Source organism: Zingiber officinale, chromosome 6A (assembly GCF_018446385.1).
Source record: "Zingiber officinale cultivar Zhangliang chromosome 6A, Zo_v1.1, whole genome shotgun sequence".
Lineage (NCBI taxonomy): Eukaryota > Viridiplantae > Streptophyta > Magnoliopsida > Zingiberales > Zingiberaceae > Zingiber > Zingiber officinale.
In genome coordinates this window covers 134,963,363-134,977,169 of record NC_055997.1, presented here as the reverse complement: position 1 = coordinate 134,977,169, position 13,807 = coordinate 134,963,363, and the positions used below count along the sequence as shown (strand labels likewise).

Sequence of the window (13,807 nt, the reverse complement as noted above, 5' to 3'; positions counted from 1 at the left end):
ACGATGATGATGACCTACAAATTTTGTGTCAAGCTGATGTTTTGCAAGTATAACACTAGTTGCATTAATTGTGACCTGCTGCTATTTGTGACCTGCAACTTTTACATTTTAGGGAAAACCAGTTGCATTGACATTGGAATCTAGCACAACTATTGTTGCACATGGTACAATTGTTTGTGGCAATGAATCTGATATAATGCTTCATAGTGTTCCATTTCCCAATAATTGCATGCGAGTCTCCATTGATGGAGCAGTAGAAAAATCAGCACCTTTGCAATATCCAATTCCAAGTGAATTTGAAGTAATTGGTGATGCTGTAGGAACCCATGTGGCTTGGCCAAAACACTTGATAGTGAACCAAGATGAGGTATTTGTTAGATTTTATTTCAAATTAAATTGTCACTTGTTTTATTAATCATCCTATCTAACTGTCATGATTTGAAATTATTAGAAGCCTCGAAGGAAGAAGCTTGAACAACCAAAAAAAAAACATACTTTGTCAACAAGTGCCCCAAGAGCATTTCATATGTTATATTGTTATAGTAAGCGTGCTTTAGATGATGGCAGATATATATCAGTGAGTTTTGATTATGACATGTTTGATGATGATTATGAACTTGTTCTACACCTTGAGGACATCATTCCTTTGTATCATTTGGAGCCCCTTTTAGGTAATTGTGTAGTTGGCTACATATGGTAAGTGTTTAGATTTAGCAATTTAAATATAATTTTAACAGGTTTACTGTAATCTATGATAATCATCCATTTTGTGAATAACTTTCATTTTTCAATCTACCTTTTCATTTTATTATGTTTGCAATGGTAGGCATCTTTATAAAAAACTGCTGAAAGATAACAAGAAAGAGAAATTCAGATTTGTGAATCCACATACACTACAACAAAAACCTTCATAGACATCGGTTTTCCACCGGTGTCTATTTCATTTTCGACCGATGTCTATGAAGCCGATGTTAAAAGTCTTCCATTTTAGACATCGGGTTAAAATCGGTGTAGTATCACTTAACGACACCGGTTTTCGAATCGGTTATTAACCGGTGTAGTATCACTTAACGATACCGTTTCATCAACGGTGTAAAATCGATGTAATATTGTATGTTAATAACACCAGTTTTGGCAGCGGTAAATGACCGATGTAATATTAGTTAATAACACCGGTTTTGCAGCGGTGGAAAATCGATGTAATATGTATATTTTTTAACAGCACAAATTTGATTTTAAAACCGACAATAACAAAAAAAAAAATACACAAATATTCACAAATTATACAAATATTCTTCATTCAATTATATCCATAAAATACACAAATATTCACAAATTATATAAATAATCTTCTTACAACAATATCCATAAAATATCCAAACATTCTTTTTACATCAAAAGCTAGCTAATAGATATCAAAATCAATGTAGAACATTCTTTTAACACATCAAGGTAGAACCACACTTCAAATGTAATCTAGCATGCATTCAGCCCACTCGAACCGCACTTCATCAATTTCAACTCTGGAGTACTTGAGATTTGTAAACTGTAAAAACACATAAATCAACCATATGCCAAATAACTAAAACAAATGTGTACATGTATTAAATAAAATAGAATACTGAGTTTTTAAAGGTTGCTGTGGAAGATAACGAATATAACATAGAATCTAAAACTTTCATATATGACACTTAGTATATGCTGCTTAGAATATAACATAGATAATTTGCTCCTTCTAATTCAAGTGTACAGATTGATAAGAACTGACAGCATCATACAACAACTTACTAGGCATGATAATGGTTGAACAAAGAAATATGACTACACAACAAATCCAATGAAGGAAGCATAGAAGAACAAAGCTACCTCTAATGAAGAGATATACTATTTATTGTACTACCTCTAATGCCATCTTGGTATCCTGAATATCCTGCACTAAGCCCCCTATTTTCTGTGATTTCTGCTACCAACCACAACAGCAAGGAATGCGGCAAGAAGGCAGCTGCCTTCTTAAATAATAAAATTGATATGAGTAATAAAGAATAAAATTTATACTTGGTATATAAGGCGGTTAGGTACCAAGTTATTTGATTCTAGGTCCTACTGTCAATCCGCAATGGAAAACCAGCACGCTATCCTTTTCACTTTCAACTCCTTAATCCAATTCCCTCTTTCAGATTTAGCTGTCCGTGGAATTCAGATGATCAGGAAATCAAACAAATAAAGTACAGAAAATCTAATTCCATTTTGGTGACTAGAATTTCAAATTTTCAACTGATGAAACTTCATGATCGCATCTATAATACATATAAATAAGCCAGCAACCCCTTCATTGCCCAGTTTGACAGGGCTTCCTAATGTGAAAGAAAGTTTATTGTGGTCTTAATAGAAAGCTTTTCAAAATGAGGTCTAATTTAAGGGTTTTATGTAAAAGAGTATATTGGTTGGCTTTTAGAAACAATGAATAAAATTGTATGTAAATAAATAAAATATAACATACATATCAAAAGAATGTTCAACAAGGAAAAATGGAAAAGAAACTATCTGAAATATAGTAGCATACACAAACTACAAATCTAATAAAAAAATTTAAAAGAGGGCCCAGGTAAGTCAGCTACTTGCTTACTTGCAAAGTCAAGTGTTTGTAATTCACCTATCAGCAAGAGTGATTATGCTCCTGGCTGCAATCTGAGGCTAGGGCCCTTGAGCTTAACAATAAAACCAGTCCAACCGTGCCTCAATTTGAGATTTCTTCTTTATTACTCATATCAATTTTCTTCTTTAGGTTTGATTACCCATTTATCTTAATAGGTTAGGTTAAATTCGAGTATCAATGTGTTAGATATTTACAGGAAGTTGAGCAGGTTCAAATATCCACAGGCACCCATGAATAAAAAAAATGTAATCAATACTTTAATCCTAAGGTTACCATTTACGATAGCTTCTCCCTAGGTGGGAGACTAGATCTAATTTTCCATGGCTAAGAACTTGGAAAGTTGTATATGCTTCATACCTTAAACTATAAACCATGCACCTGATGCTTCTGCAAACCAAAACTAAATCTGCTTAAAGCATCAACATTATGAGTTGACAAATAAATTTGTAAAGCTTTAGAATTGTCTTCTCATAATTTTTTTCTATATAACAGATTCAAATTTTACAATCGGCTGAAATATACTAATATAAACCTAAAGCAATAGACAACTATCACATTACAAGGTTTATCATTCATATCACAAAGGAACCTAATAGCACAACCATTAGTCTTTCTAAAGATAATAGAAGGTTCTTTAAGGAGCTTACCTTGGCTACTTTATTGGACGAATCTATACTCCAAAGGAAAAGATTTCCTTCATCAATGCTGATTAGTCTATCATGCTTCCCAGATGGCCACCAAAGGACGCTGACAAGCATACCAATAAGGAGTCATTAAAAGGTGCTTGGAGCCCAAGTATCTTCTTTTCTTTTAATATCAGCAAAAACTGGAAAACACAAACATGCCAAAATGAGATTACCACTTGATCTTAAAAGAATGCTTGTCAAGGGAGACCAATTGTTCGAGTTGTGGGGCATTCGACTGTCCATAGAGCTCAGGAATCTTCCAAACAGAAGCCCCATATGCTTCACCTTTAGTTCAATGCAAACTTTATTAGTTTTAACACAGATAGGGCTGGAATCATTTCACAGAAAAAGATCAATACCCTAAAAGTATTAGCATAACTGTACTTCATTCAAATAGAAAACAAAAGTGCTCAAAAAATATCATAGGGCAGAGTATGAGTTTTAACTCATTCAGACACAACAAGAATGAGAGAAGTGCTAAACAAGATAAACAAAATAACAAATATTTCCACAATAAACTATAGCTCCACGAACAAATTTTCCCCTGAAAGGATTTTTTCATGTAAACCTGTATATACTGTCCCTTTTCTATAATTCACAAAATTAAAAAGGATTCAAAAGTTAGATATATGATGCAAGGCTAAATCTCATGAGTGAATAAACCATACATTTATCATTCCATTTTCGAACAGCTTATGTGGTTAAACAAATTTCCTTTCTTTCCTAGAAAAAAACCAATTACAGAACTACATCGAGACTAAACATAAGGGTCATCTAGCTTAGCTTATTCGCATTCAGAAACACTCACCTACTTACTATTCTACATTTCTGAAGAACACACTGCCACCCATTAATTCAAGACCAAGTTACTACGGCTCCAAGTCATCGTTTACTCACCAGAAGTGAACACTGTAGAGAAAATCCTGGGATCGAATGGGCAAGTCTTGAGATCCCAGATCTCGTTTGGGTGATAGAAGAGACCATCGCATATGAGCTCTGATCCTGACGGCGAAAGTCGGATCAGATGCACCTAATAAGCAAAAACAGCGAAATCACCCACAAAATCATTAGATCGAGATCGACGAGAGAGATGAACCTCGTTTTCCTCTTTGAGGCTGAGAGTTCCGGCGAGGAAGCTGGTGTGGTCAATGTCGGCCTTAACGTCGGCGATGCATCGGGCCTGGGGAAGGAGTTGAGAGGAAGACGAATTAGTAGAGTTCCAAAGAAGAAAGGAGTTGGAGTGGTTACCGCCGTTGCGAACTGGTACTTGAGGCCGCCGTAGACGATTCCGGTGGAGGCCCCCCGCATTGTGGAAGCAATGGTGTTGAAACTAACGATGGGATAATAATATCAACGTGAAATATATATTTAACCTGTAAATTAAAGCCGAATCCTTCTCAATAACTTTCACATCATCATCATCATATTCTTCTAGGCCTTCATTTGAGAGGCGCCTATGACGTTCAACTTCAGGTTTTATATCGAGGAGGCATTGTGGTTTAACTGAGCAGCTACCCTTCTCCTCACTCTCAAATTCTCGACCAGAAAGTTTCAACACCATTGCTTCCAATTTTTTTATTCTGTCACCTTGGTCAGAAAGCATAGCTTTTGCCTCCTTAAACTCTTTCTGTTGCCTTTCATAGGCAGCCTTATCAATTTGCACCTTCCCTCTAGCAAGCTTGAAGAAGGATGATGGAGTGACATTTGCTCCTATGCCTCTCACACGTCCACCATGTTCATTAGAATTCAAGGCCTTCGTGAGAATATCCTCAAATGGTCTATGTTCTCTTGAAGAAAATCCTAGTACCATAGGTGTTAGCATGATAAACAAAAACCTTGTATCTGCCGTAATCCCAAGTTAAATTGAATACTTTCCTAGCTGACCTTAGATATCAAGACAAACGCTACCCAGAGAACTCGGATTATTACCTCAATTATTCATCTTTTGTATTCTCATGATAAACATAAGAGAGTTGTTCATTCCTCTAATTAAATATAATATCTGTTGAAGTATATTATAAATATGTAAAATTCATAAGCAAAACGATAGTTTGATCTCTATCTATAGCACAAGTTAGTGATTGATCCATCTAGAATTAAACAAAACAAGCTACGAAAGTGAATTAGCCTTTCAAAATCTCTCTAACAGCATGACATAGGTCTCTGCAGGTGGTGAACTATCCCAATAATGAAACAATGCAAAAGCAAGCAGAAGCTAAGTAAACTCCAGTCAAACTGGTATCTTGCAATCCCAACCGCTTTCAATCTACAAAAATCTATGAACCCTAACTTCTGATAGATCACAGAAGATCCACAGTAACTTCTGGCGACAAATGCCCAATACAAAAGGAAGGAAACATGCTAGGAGCTAAAAATGACCAGTTTCATTAAAATCACGTCTAAAAATGGAATTTGCTACCGGATCCTCACAATGCAATTCAATCACGAGAAAAAACCAAGTCACGAAGCAGCTGAAGAATAAAGAAATAAAGTAGTTACTTGATGTAAGCCCGACCATCTCCGATCCGTAGGGGACCAAGGGTGTCGAGGCGGGACGCAACGATGCCCTCGCTGCCGCCGGAGAGGAGGAGCGCGTTCCCTACCTCCCTGAAGGGCTCGAGGTCGTAGGGGTGGATCGAGGCCTCCGTCCCCAAGGTCACCGCCGCGGCGACGAGGAGCACGGCGATTGGGGCCACCAGATCCATAGCTGAATATCGGAGAAGAGAAAGGAGGCTGGAGAGATCTCGCCAGGAGAGCGAGCGAGCGAGCGGAAACAGGGAGAGAGATGAGATGCTTCTTCAGAAAGGGACCCACACGAGGAGACCACGGTGTAGTCGCGCGTGAGGTGGTCGAACGACAAGGCGAGCGCGTTGAACAGGGGGGAGGAGCCGCCGAGGACTCGAGGAAGCAACTTCCAGTCTCTCTTGATGGGATTGCCGACCAATAAGCAATCTCCGTCATTGGTGTTCATCAAGCAAACTAGGCCACCGGAGGAGGACGTGCGCCAGATGCTCTTTTCTAAGCGGGGGAAGTCGAAGTTATACCACTGGACGAAGCAAGGGACGTACAGGTGGCCCAAGAAGGCGCAGTCGTGAAAGCAGAACCTGAAGAACAAGGGCTTGTGTGGCGCCATCATCGCCCACGACAACAGGGGGCTAGAGTGAACCACCTCGTGTCTTGATCTTAATCGGGAGAGGATCTAGGAAGGGGGAAGAGGGAGATAAGGTTGAGAGAGATGATCGGAGGTTTAGATTTAGGCTGAGAGAAATGGTCGGATGGTCAGAGGTTTTAGGTTTAGGTTTACGCGAGAGAGATGGTCGCGCGGAGGAAGGGGCGGGATAAAGATTTAGGTTTGGAGGGAATTCACAGTGTGGAGATTTTGGCTTGTGGGGAAAATTAAAATATTTTATTTGGGTTCATTAACATCGGATTTTAAAAACCGATGTTAAAATCGGTGTCTATTAACGAAAAAAAGGGCGCTCATAGACATCGCCTAAAAAACCGATGTCTATGAGCTAAAATTTACGCTCATAGACACCGGTTTTTAGAAAAACCGATGTAAAATATTCAAAGACATCGGTTTTAGCCTAAAACCGTTGTTGTTCCACTGATGTCTATGAGGGATTTTGTCGTAGTGATAAAATCCCATATATGGCAAACACTGCACATGACAAAAAAGGTAAGCTTGAAAGGCTAAACCAAAGGGCAAGTCATTTGGCAGGCAGGCTAAGTGGTGCATCTGTAGATCAACTTGTATTGGTGCCATGTAATATCGGGTAAGTAAGAATTAAAACATCACTTTCAATTGTTGTCTTTTGATAATTTATTGAATTATATGCACTAATTATGTGTTTATTGCATAGTTTCCATTGGATTCTCACTGTTATTGACCCTTGCAATGAAGTTATTTATTTGTTGGATTCTCTAAGGCACCGCATTCATGATGAGGATTGGAAATATATAGTGGAAATGTGAGTTCATATTTCTTTTTTATTAAGCATTTATGTTAATACAAAACTCATATATAAAAAAATCATTAACGTATGAAGGGCCTTAAGATTGTTTAATTCAAACAAGGAAAGGAAAGGTAGAAAAAAGGCTATGTGGGTAATAGTAAAGGTATGTGTAATTACATATAACATATATTTTAATGTGTATGTTTATCATTAATAATATGTCTCTAATTTCCATAGGCTCCTCGACAACAAGATGCCAAACAATGTGGTTACTATGTGATGCGATTTATGAGCCAAATTGTTGAAGAAGTTGAAATTATCGAAAGAGATTCACTACGATCTATAGTAATGTTTACTTGCTTATGTCTCAAATTATTTGAAATAAACTATTTAAAATATGCAAAGTCAATGTTGATTTTTTTTCCTCATTAATGTTCACAGTTCACACAAGCAGAGTATTCTCGAGAAGAAATTGATGAGGTGCGATCAGAGTTGGCAGAATGTATACAAGATCATATTTATGAGTAGGTGCGTTCAAGTTTATGTAAGTTCATTACCTTGTTTTAGCTAAGGTTTATGTAATTAAGTTCATTATCTTTAGCAAGAAGCAACTTGTTGCTTCTTTAGAATCCATTTTCAGCTATGAGATGCAATCTACCCTTGTTTGTTATTTTCAGTTTAATCTGTGATAAAGAGTCTTCTTGGTCATTAACTGAATTATATAAACTGAATGCATTTTAGAATGGAGGAATACTGAGATGTGTTCCCTGAGCTTCTAATTTTGACAATTGTTTGCTAATTTTTTATATCAGTTGTAGTCATATGATAGTCCACTTGCTCAATTCTTCTGTTATTTCAATAACCTAGAGAGTTTAGATGAATCATATTGTCACGCCCCCAGAGAAGACCCTGTCCGAGAAAATTTTGGCAGCATCTCCCCTGTACGACGGACAATCTGAAACTTTCTACATACATAAATACCTCAGCCACAGGCGGCTGGAATAATAACAGTAAATAAAACCAATCACCACGCAGTTTATATAAGTATTCAGCCTCTGGCTGCCACAACCACGCAGTTAATAAAATAGTAAACAAAACAATAAAACTCTGACTCGAAATCCACCCTACTCCACTACACTCGTAAAGCTCAAAACCGACGAACCCACCTCTTCTGCCGTCCAGGCAGGCATATAGTAGAATAAAATCCAAATCATATCAAAGGTCCATCAAACGAAAGGATTCCATACAATATCCATATGAAAAATCCAAAACAAGACTAAAACAAAGTCTGATAGAAAAAAAAAAAACTAAAATAAAATAACAACTCAACCCAGCAGAGGACTAGCACTACGTGCTGTGGGGACTAGCGACTGGAACTCCCTCCTGACAGCATCAACCTGAAAATAACAACAATGGAGGCGGGGTGAGTCCAACACTCAGCAGGTACAATTGATATGCAAAGTAAAGAAATAACACCTAGCACTAATCATGCGTACAGTCTCCTGATAAAGATAAAGGTAACTACAAACCGAAGAAGACAGGAGAGAATCTGTACTAACCAGGACCCGGTAAAAGGACAAACAGTCCGAAAGGTATAGAAGACCTGTATGCATGTCAATCAAGGTATCCAAGCAATGTGCAGCATATAAGTGCAACAAACACAAACAATAAATGCATCATGCATATGATGCCAATGTCATGGTCACCCCTGACGCCAGTCAGCCGACTCACAACAACAGTGGGACCGAGTGGGTAGGGCTGTGACAACCGTGCACTCAGCAACACTACTCCTGATGAGTGATCGAGTGGACGGGATGCTGTCGGAGTACATACGTACTCCTACCCCAAATCATAAATGGGGGAGCGCAATGCTCTCATCTCCCGGTACACTATGACGGGGAGGAATCTCTAACGTGCTACACGCTGCGTCACACTACCCATGAGCGGATCAACGGAGCACCGGAAGAGTCAAACTGACGTGCTACCACGCTGTGTCCCGCTACCCATGAGCGTCACAACGGAGCACCGAACAGTGATGAAACTGGCAAAGTGCTCGACAATAAAGGAGCAATCAATCACTCAGCATGCAATCATGCGAATGGTGCATGTCACTAAACATGGTAATATACTAAACCAATCTCTGGACATATCATAATGTGCACCAAAGCAAATGAATCATATCAAGGTATCTGATCATATAAGGTATCAAACCTAGGTCCTGACATGGTAAAATATGGTTATATCACTACCCATGAGCATGTGGAATCAGGTACATATCCATACAAGATGTAAACAAACAATCAATCAACAGGTAGCATGTATTGGGCAGTGATTAACCGAAACAAGTAAGAAACACAATTAATGCATCTTGTTAATTTAATTACTAAGCATATCAAAGACAATAAGTCAAAAGTACCCGCCTCCAAAAGAAATAGTCCAATCTGACTCCGAGATACTCGTCTCGCGTCAAACTCCTGTGTTAAATTACACGGTTTAGCTAATTTAATTATAAATAAATAGCTAAACTAATTTCTAATCCACTGACCAGTTTGGGTTAGTTTCATTAACCCCAATTACACCATTATATACTTTTAAACCTAAATCAATAATTATTGCTAACACAACTAGCAATAATCTACCACAAAGATCAAAACCATAAACCTTACCTCTAACTCTCCTTCAGTCGTCTGTGATGGCAACGGACCCGATTCACAACGGAAAGACCGGAATCCAGCAACTTCAGACCATTCACTGCTAATTGGAAAACAAATTCCAAATCCAACTAAATAGAAAACCTTATAGTAGTATACCTAAATCCATATCACTATTGACGTTAACAAAAATCCTTACCCAACTTCCTCTTCACTGGTAGGAGGTGATCAATGATCCGATGACACTGCTAGTGCACAGGAGCGCCGGCGGTGGATCGGCAGTGGCACGACAGCGGCGCTAGGGCACGGGAAGGTCAGCACCAATAGATGTCGGCGGTGTTTGAGTGGAGGAAAAAGGCTGGTTGCGGTCGGCACGGCAAAAGCACAGATCGGCAGGGCTAGGGCACCGGCGAAAGGGGTCGGCGTCGGCTTCTGTAGAGAAGAAAAGGAAAACGTCGGGTCGGAGTACTAGAGCATAGAGAAGAGAAGAAGATGATATGGTGGCCGGAGAATGGCTCGGCTCCGGTTGGAGTGGCGGCAGAGAAGTAGAAGGGCACAAAGGCGGTCGGTGGTGTGCTCGACTAGGGCAGAGGTTGGGTCGCCGGCATCGGCAGACAGTGGTGGTCGGCTTCACCGAGACAAGGAGGAGATTAAAAGGGGGGAACCGTCGTGACCGGCGGTTAGGGCATGGAGGAGAATCGGGCGGCGTCGGGGAGAAGAAGAGAAGAGGGCAGCGGGTTTTGGCGAGGAAGAGAAATAAGGAAAAGAAATTAGAATAAGTAAAAAGGAATTATAAAAGAAACAATTCCTCGCTTAATTGGGTAGCCTAAATAGACTTTTCTCCGGGCCCCGTTTTCATCCCCGTGAACTCGTCCATACGAGCTCCGAAAAATTCCCGAAAAATGTCCAAAAATTCCGGAAAATTCCCTTATTAATATTCGCCTATTTCCGGTATTTTACACATATTGTCACGTCAACAATAATAATATGGTATACATGAAGCGATATAATGCATATGTTCTTAGCTACGATATATATATCTATTCTCTATCGTGGCAGTATTAAAAATGTAAACACTTCATTCTATTAAATTATGGAGAATCTAGTAAGTGGACTAATTGATGGTTTGATTGTTACAAATGAAATCATTTGTGCACATAATTTGGAAAATAAAAAGTCTGCTCTATATATGTTTGTTTGCATAAGTACCCGAAATATGAATTTCGAGCTATATTGAGTTTCTACCCTGCATTTTGGCTTTTCTAATGACTCCATACAAATAAATTAGAAAGGAATGTAAACAGCACAAACCTCAACTGATGTCTCATAAGAAGTTCTTATAGAACTTCATTGGTTGTTGGCGTAGAAGCTTACTATAGATCTGTATTATTGAACTTCAGGATATTTGCTTGTATTACAAGATATATACTTCATGTAAATATGAAATAAAAAACACAAATGCAACATAAGACAAAAACTGAGAAATGGTTGTTATACTGAGTACTACAAACCACAGTTTATCATATTATAGTTGATTCTCTAGCAAAGTTTCACATTTTGAACTCGTTTATTTTGATTTGAAATGTCTACAACTTTTACTAATGTTTGATGGCAAAATTTGGTGTTTAGTTCTTTATGCAACTTTTTATTGTTTGTTATGAAGTCGCCATAGCAATGTTATAACCTTCACAACTCTAATGTTGATCAATACCAGTGGGTATTCTCTGAGTACCTCCATTTATGTTTGGAAGTTTCTTATATGGGTTGTTCACCTTTTTGGTACCTCCATTTAGCCTTGTGTAGCGAAATCACTCGTTTCCTTTTGAACATAATTGAAGAAAATTTCATGAACGATGGTTGCTAGTCTTTTTTAATCCTCTCTTGGTTTTCCCAAAAAAATAGCAAGGCAAGTCATGTCAGTTGATGGTTGCTGATTATGAAAACTCAAGGCAGCTTCAGTTATTAGATATTGTAGAGTATCAGATGTAGAAATCAGAATTAAAAAAAAAAGGATTCTTTCATACTCCTTGGAATGGTGTTCGAGAATTTGTATGTACCATTGAAGGTCTTCCCTCCAATTTGCTGCTATAAATGGTCTCATCAGTCCCTATTTCACTGGTTGTTGAAAACATCTGTTGCTTCAGAATTTGCCAGGACAGTAATCTGATTTATGAAACTGCACATCTGAACTGCAGTGCAAAAATTGAGAAACCTACTATTCTCCATACTAATCTGTAATGACTCCGCCATTGTCCCTATTTTCTCAGCCTTATTAAACACATATGCATTAGATAGTCCCTCTCCTTCATGCTGCCCAGCCATTAATGGCTTGATACTCTGCTGCTGCAAATGAGAGCTTATAGGCTTCCATTTTCCAGCACTTGTTGCATCTGTGTTATGGCTTGTAGGTACTGATTTGTTGAACCACTCGAGATACACATCAAGTTTAGAAGATCTTAAAAGTGCAGATATCATAATTGAAGCCATTGTGGAATCTGAAGTAAAAAAAAAATGTAGTTATTTTCAGAACTTGATAGGATTTCAAAAGTTTATGCAATTTTAGCATCTAATACTAGTTCTCCAAATATTGTTCATCTAATATTGGTTGTGAGTATTCATTCATTCGTCTCCAATGATTGTTTTGTTTCTTTTGAGAGCCATCAGTAATGCTCATGTATGGACTTGAAACATATTATTGCTACTTTTGTAGGTGGATACAGGACAGTCGAGATCAGTACACTAAGGAGCGTTTGGATTTAGTAATTGATCAGTACACTAAGTGTCTGGATTCAGTAACTACTGTACTGTTTTGAGTAAACAGATTGTTGGCTACTTCTTCAATATTCAGTATTCAGTAGCTACTTCTTAGAAGTAAACAGATTGTTGGCTAAACAGAGTGTAGGCTGTTCAAAACAGATTTTTTGTGCTCTTTTGTTTTATATGTGAATATCACTATCTACTTTGAAACAGAATTAGTGTTAATTTTGATATTTACTAGCTTCTCATGTAATTAAATACTAATATTACTTCAACGTCAGATTTCTATTATTTTGGTATGAGTTTGAAATCATTATCTGAGTTGATTATATGTAAAATTCGAATCTAGACATGGTAAAAGAAAAATAATAGTTTCGTAAATATAAAAATAATGATTTTTAAATAATTTTTTAAATTTTTTTTCTTTAAAATGACAACACTTTTAAAGCATTGCAAAAAGTGTTGTCTTTGTAAAAAAACAACAACGCTTTTAAAGCGTTGTAATAGTGTTGTCTTTGCAAAATATGACTACGCTTTTAAAGCGTTGCAAAAGCGTTGTCTTTTCAACCAAAAACAACGCTTTAAAAGCGTTGCAAAACGTTGCCTTTGCATAAACCGACAACGCTTTTAAAGCATTGCAAAAGCGTTGTCTTTGCTACAAACGACAACGCTTTAAAAGTGTTGTTGTTGAGCAGACTTTTAACAACAGTGCCTTTAACAACGCTTTTTCAGGCACAAAGACAACGCTTTAAAAGCATTGTCTATTAGCTTTTTTCTTGTAGTGCATGTTAGAGTCTTCATTCGTGGCTCCACCTGAAATCATGTGGATCCTTTCTTGCGGTGGTAGTCCAGTACCCTGTCGCTCGCCTCCCATTGGTGGTACTGTTTGCCCCTATTAGCCAGCCATGGAAGGCTGATACTAGAGTCTGAGGTTGTGGTGGGGTTTGATATATTGTGATCACCACCAATATGGATCAGACCTAGGGGTGGATGACCATAATTCTTTCAATCTCCATCAACATTTTGATGTAGTTATCAGTGTCATGCCCATACTCCCAATGGAAGGAGTAGAAAGTGGCCACCTGAGGTTGGTGCGTCCCT

General features: G+C 38.0%; 1 protein-coding gene and 2 long non-coding RNA genes across 3 annotated transcripts; 1 reads left to right on the top strand and 2 right to left on the bottom strand.

Moving 5' to 3' along the window:
* Nucleotides 1-3,282: 3,282 nt before the first annotated feature.
* LOC121994452 lies at nucleotides 3,283-4,519 on the bottom strand. Its single transcript, XR_006115724.1, has 4 exons — nucleotides 4,439-4,519; nucleotides 4,240-4,372; nucleotides 3,516-3,627; nucleotides 3,283-3,403 (listed from the first exon to the last, which is right to left on the bottom strand). It is a non-coding gene; the product is annotated as an uncharacterized LOC121994452 (long non-coding RNA).
* A 1,318-nt stretch (nucleotides 4,520-5,837) lies between these two features.
* Nucleotides 5,838-6,475, bottom strand: LOC121995376 (F-box/kelch-repeat protein At3g61590-like). Its single transcript, XM_042549129.1, has 2 exons — nucleotides 6,157-6,475; nucleotides 5,838-6,049 (listed from the first exon to the last, which is right to left on the bottom strand). Exons 1-2 carry the CDS (start codon nucleotides 6,473-6,475, stop codon nucleotides 5,838-5,840), a joined length of 531 nt encoding a protein of 176 aa, XP_042405063.1.
* A 770-nt stretch (nucleotides 6,476-7,245) lies between these two features.
* On the top strand, nucleotides 7,246-7,780 carry LOC121994450. The gene is made up of 3 exons (XR_006115723.1): nucleotides 7,246-7,461; nucleotides 7,536-7,643; nucleotides 7,740-7,780. It is a non-coding gene; the product is annotated as an uncharacterized LOC121994450 (long non-coding RNA).
* The last annotated feature ends 6,027 nt before the right edge of the window (nucleotides 7,781-13,807 follow it).

Excerpts from the sequence above, each read along its gene's own strand:
- LOC121995376 (XM_042549129.1), bottom strand. The coding sequence starts at position 6,475 with ATGGCGCCACACAAGCCCTTGTTCTTCAGGTTCTGCTTTCACGACTGC. Across the intron at positions 6,050-6,156 it reads CTACACCGTGGTCTCCTCGT|CTATGGATCTGGTGGCCCCA; the intron begins GTGGGTCCCTTT and ends TCCGATATTCAG.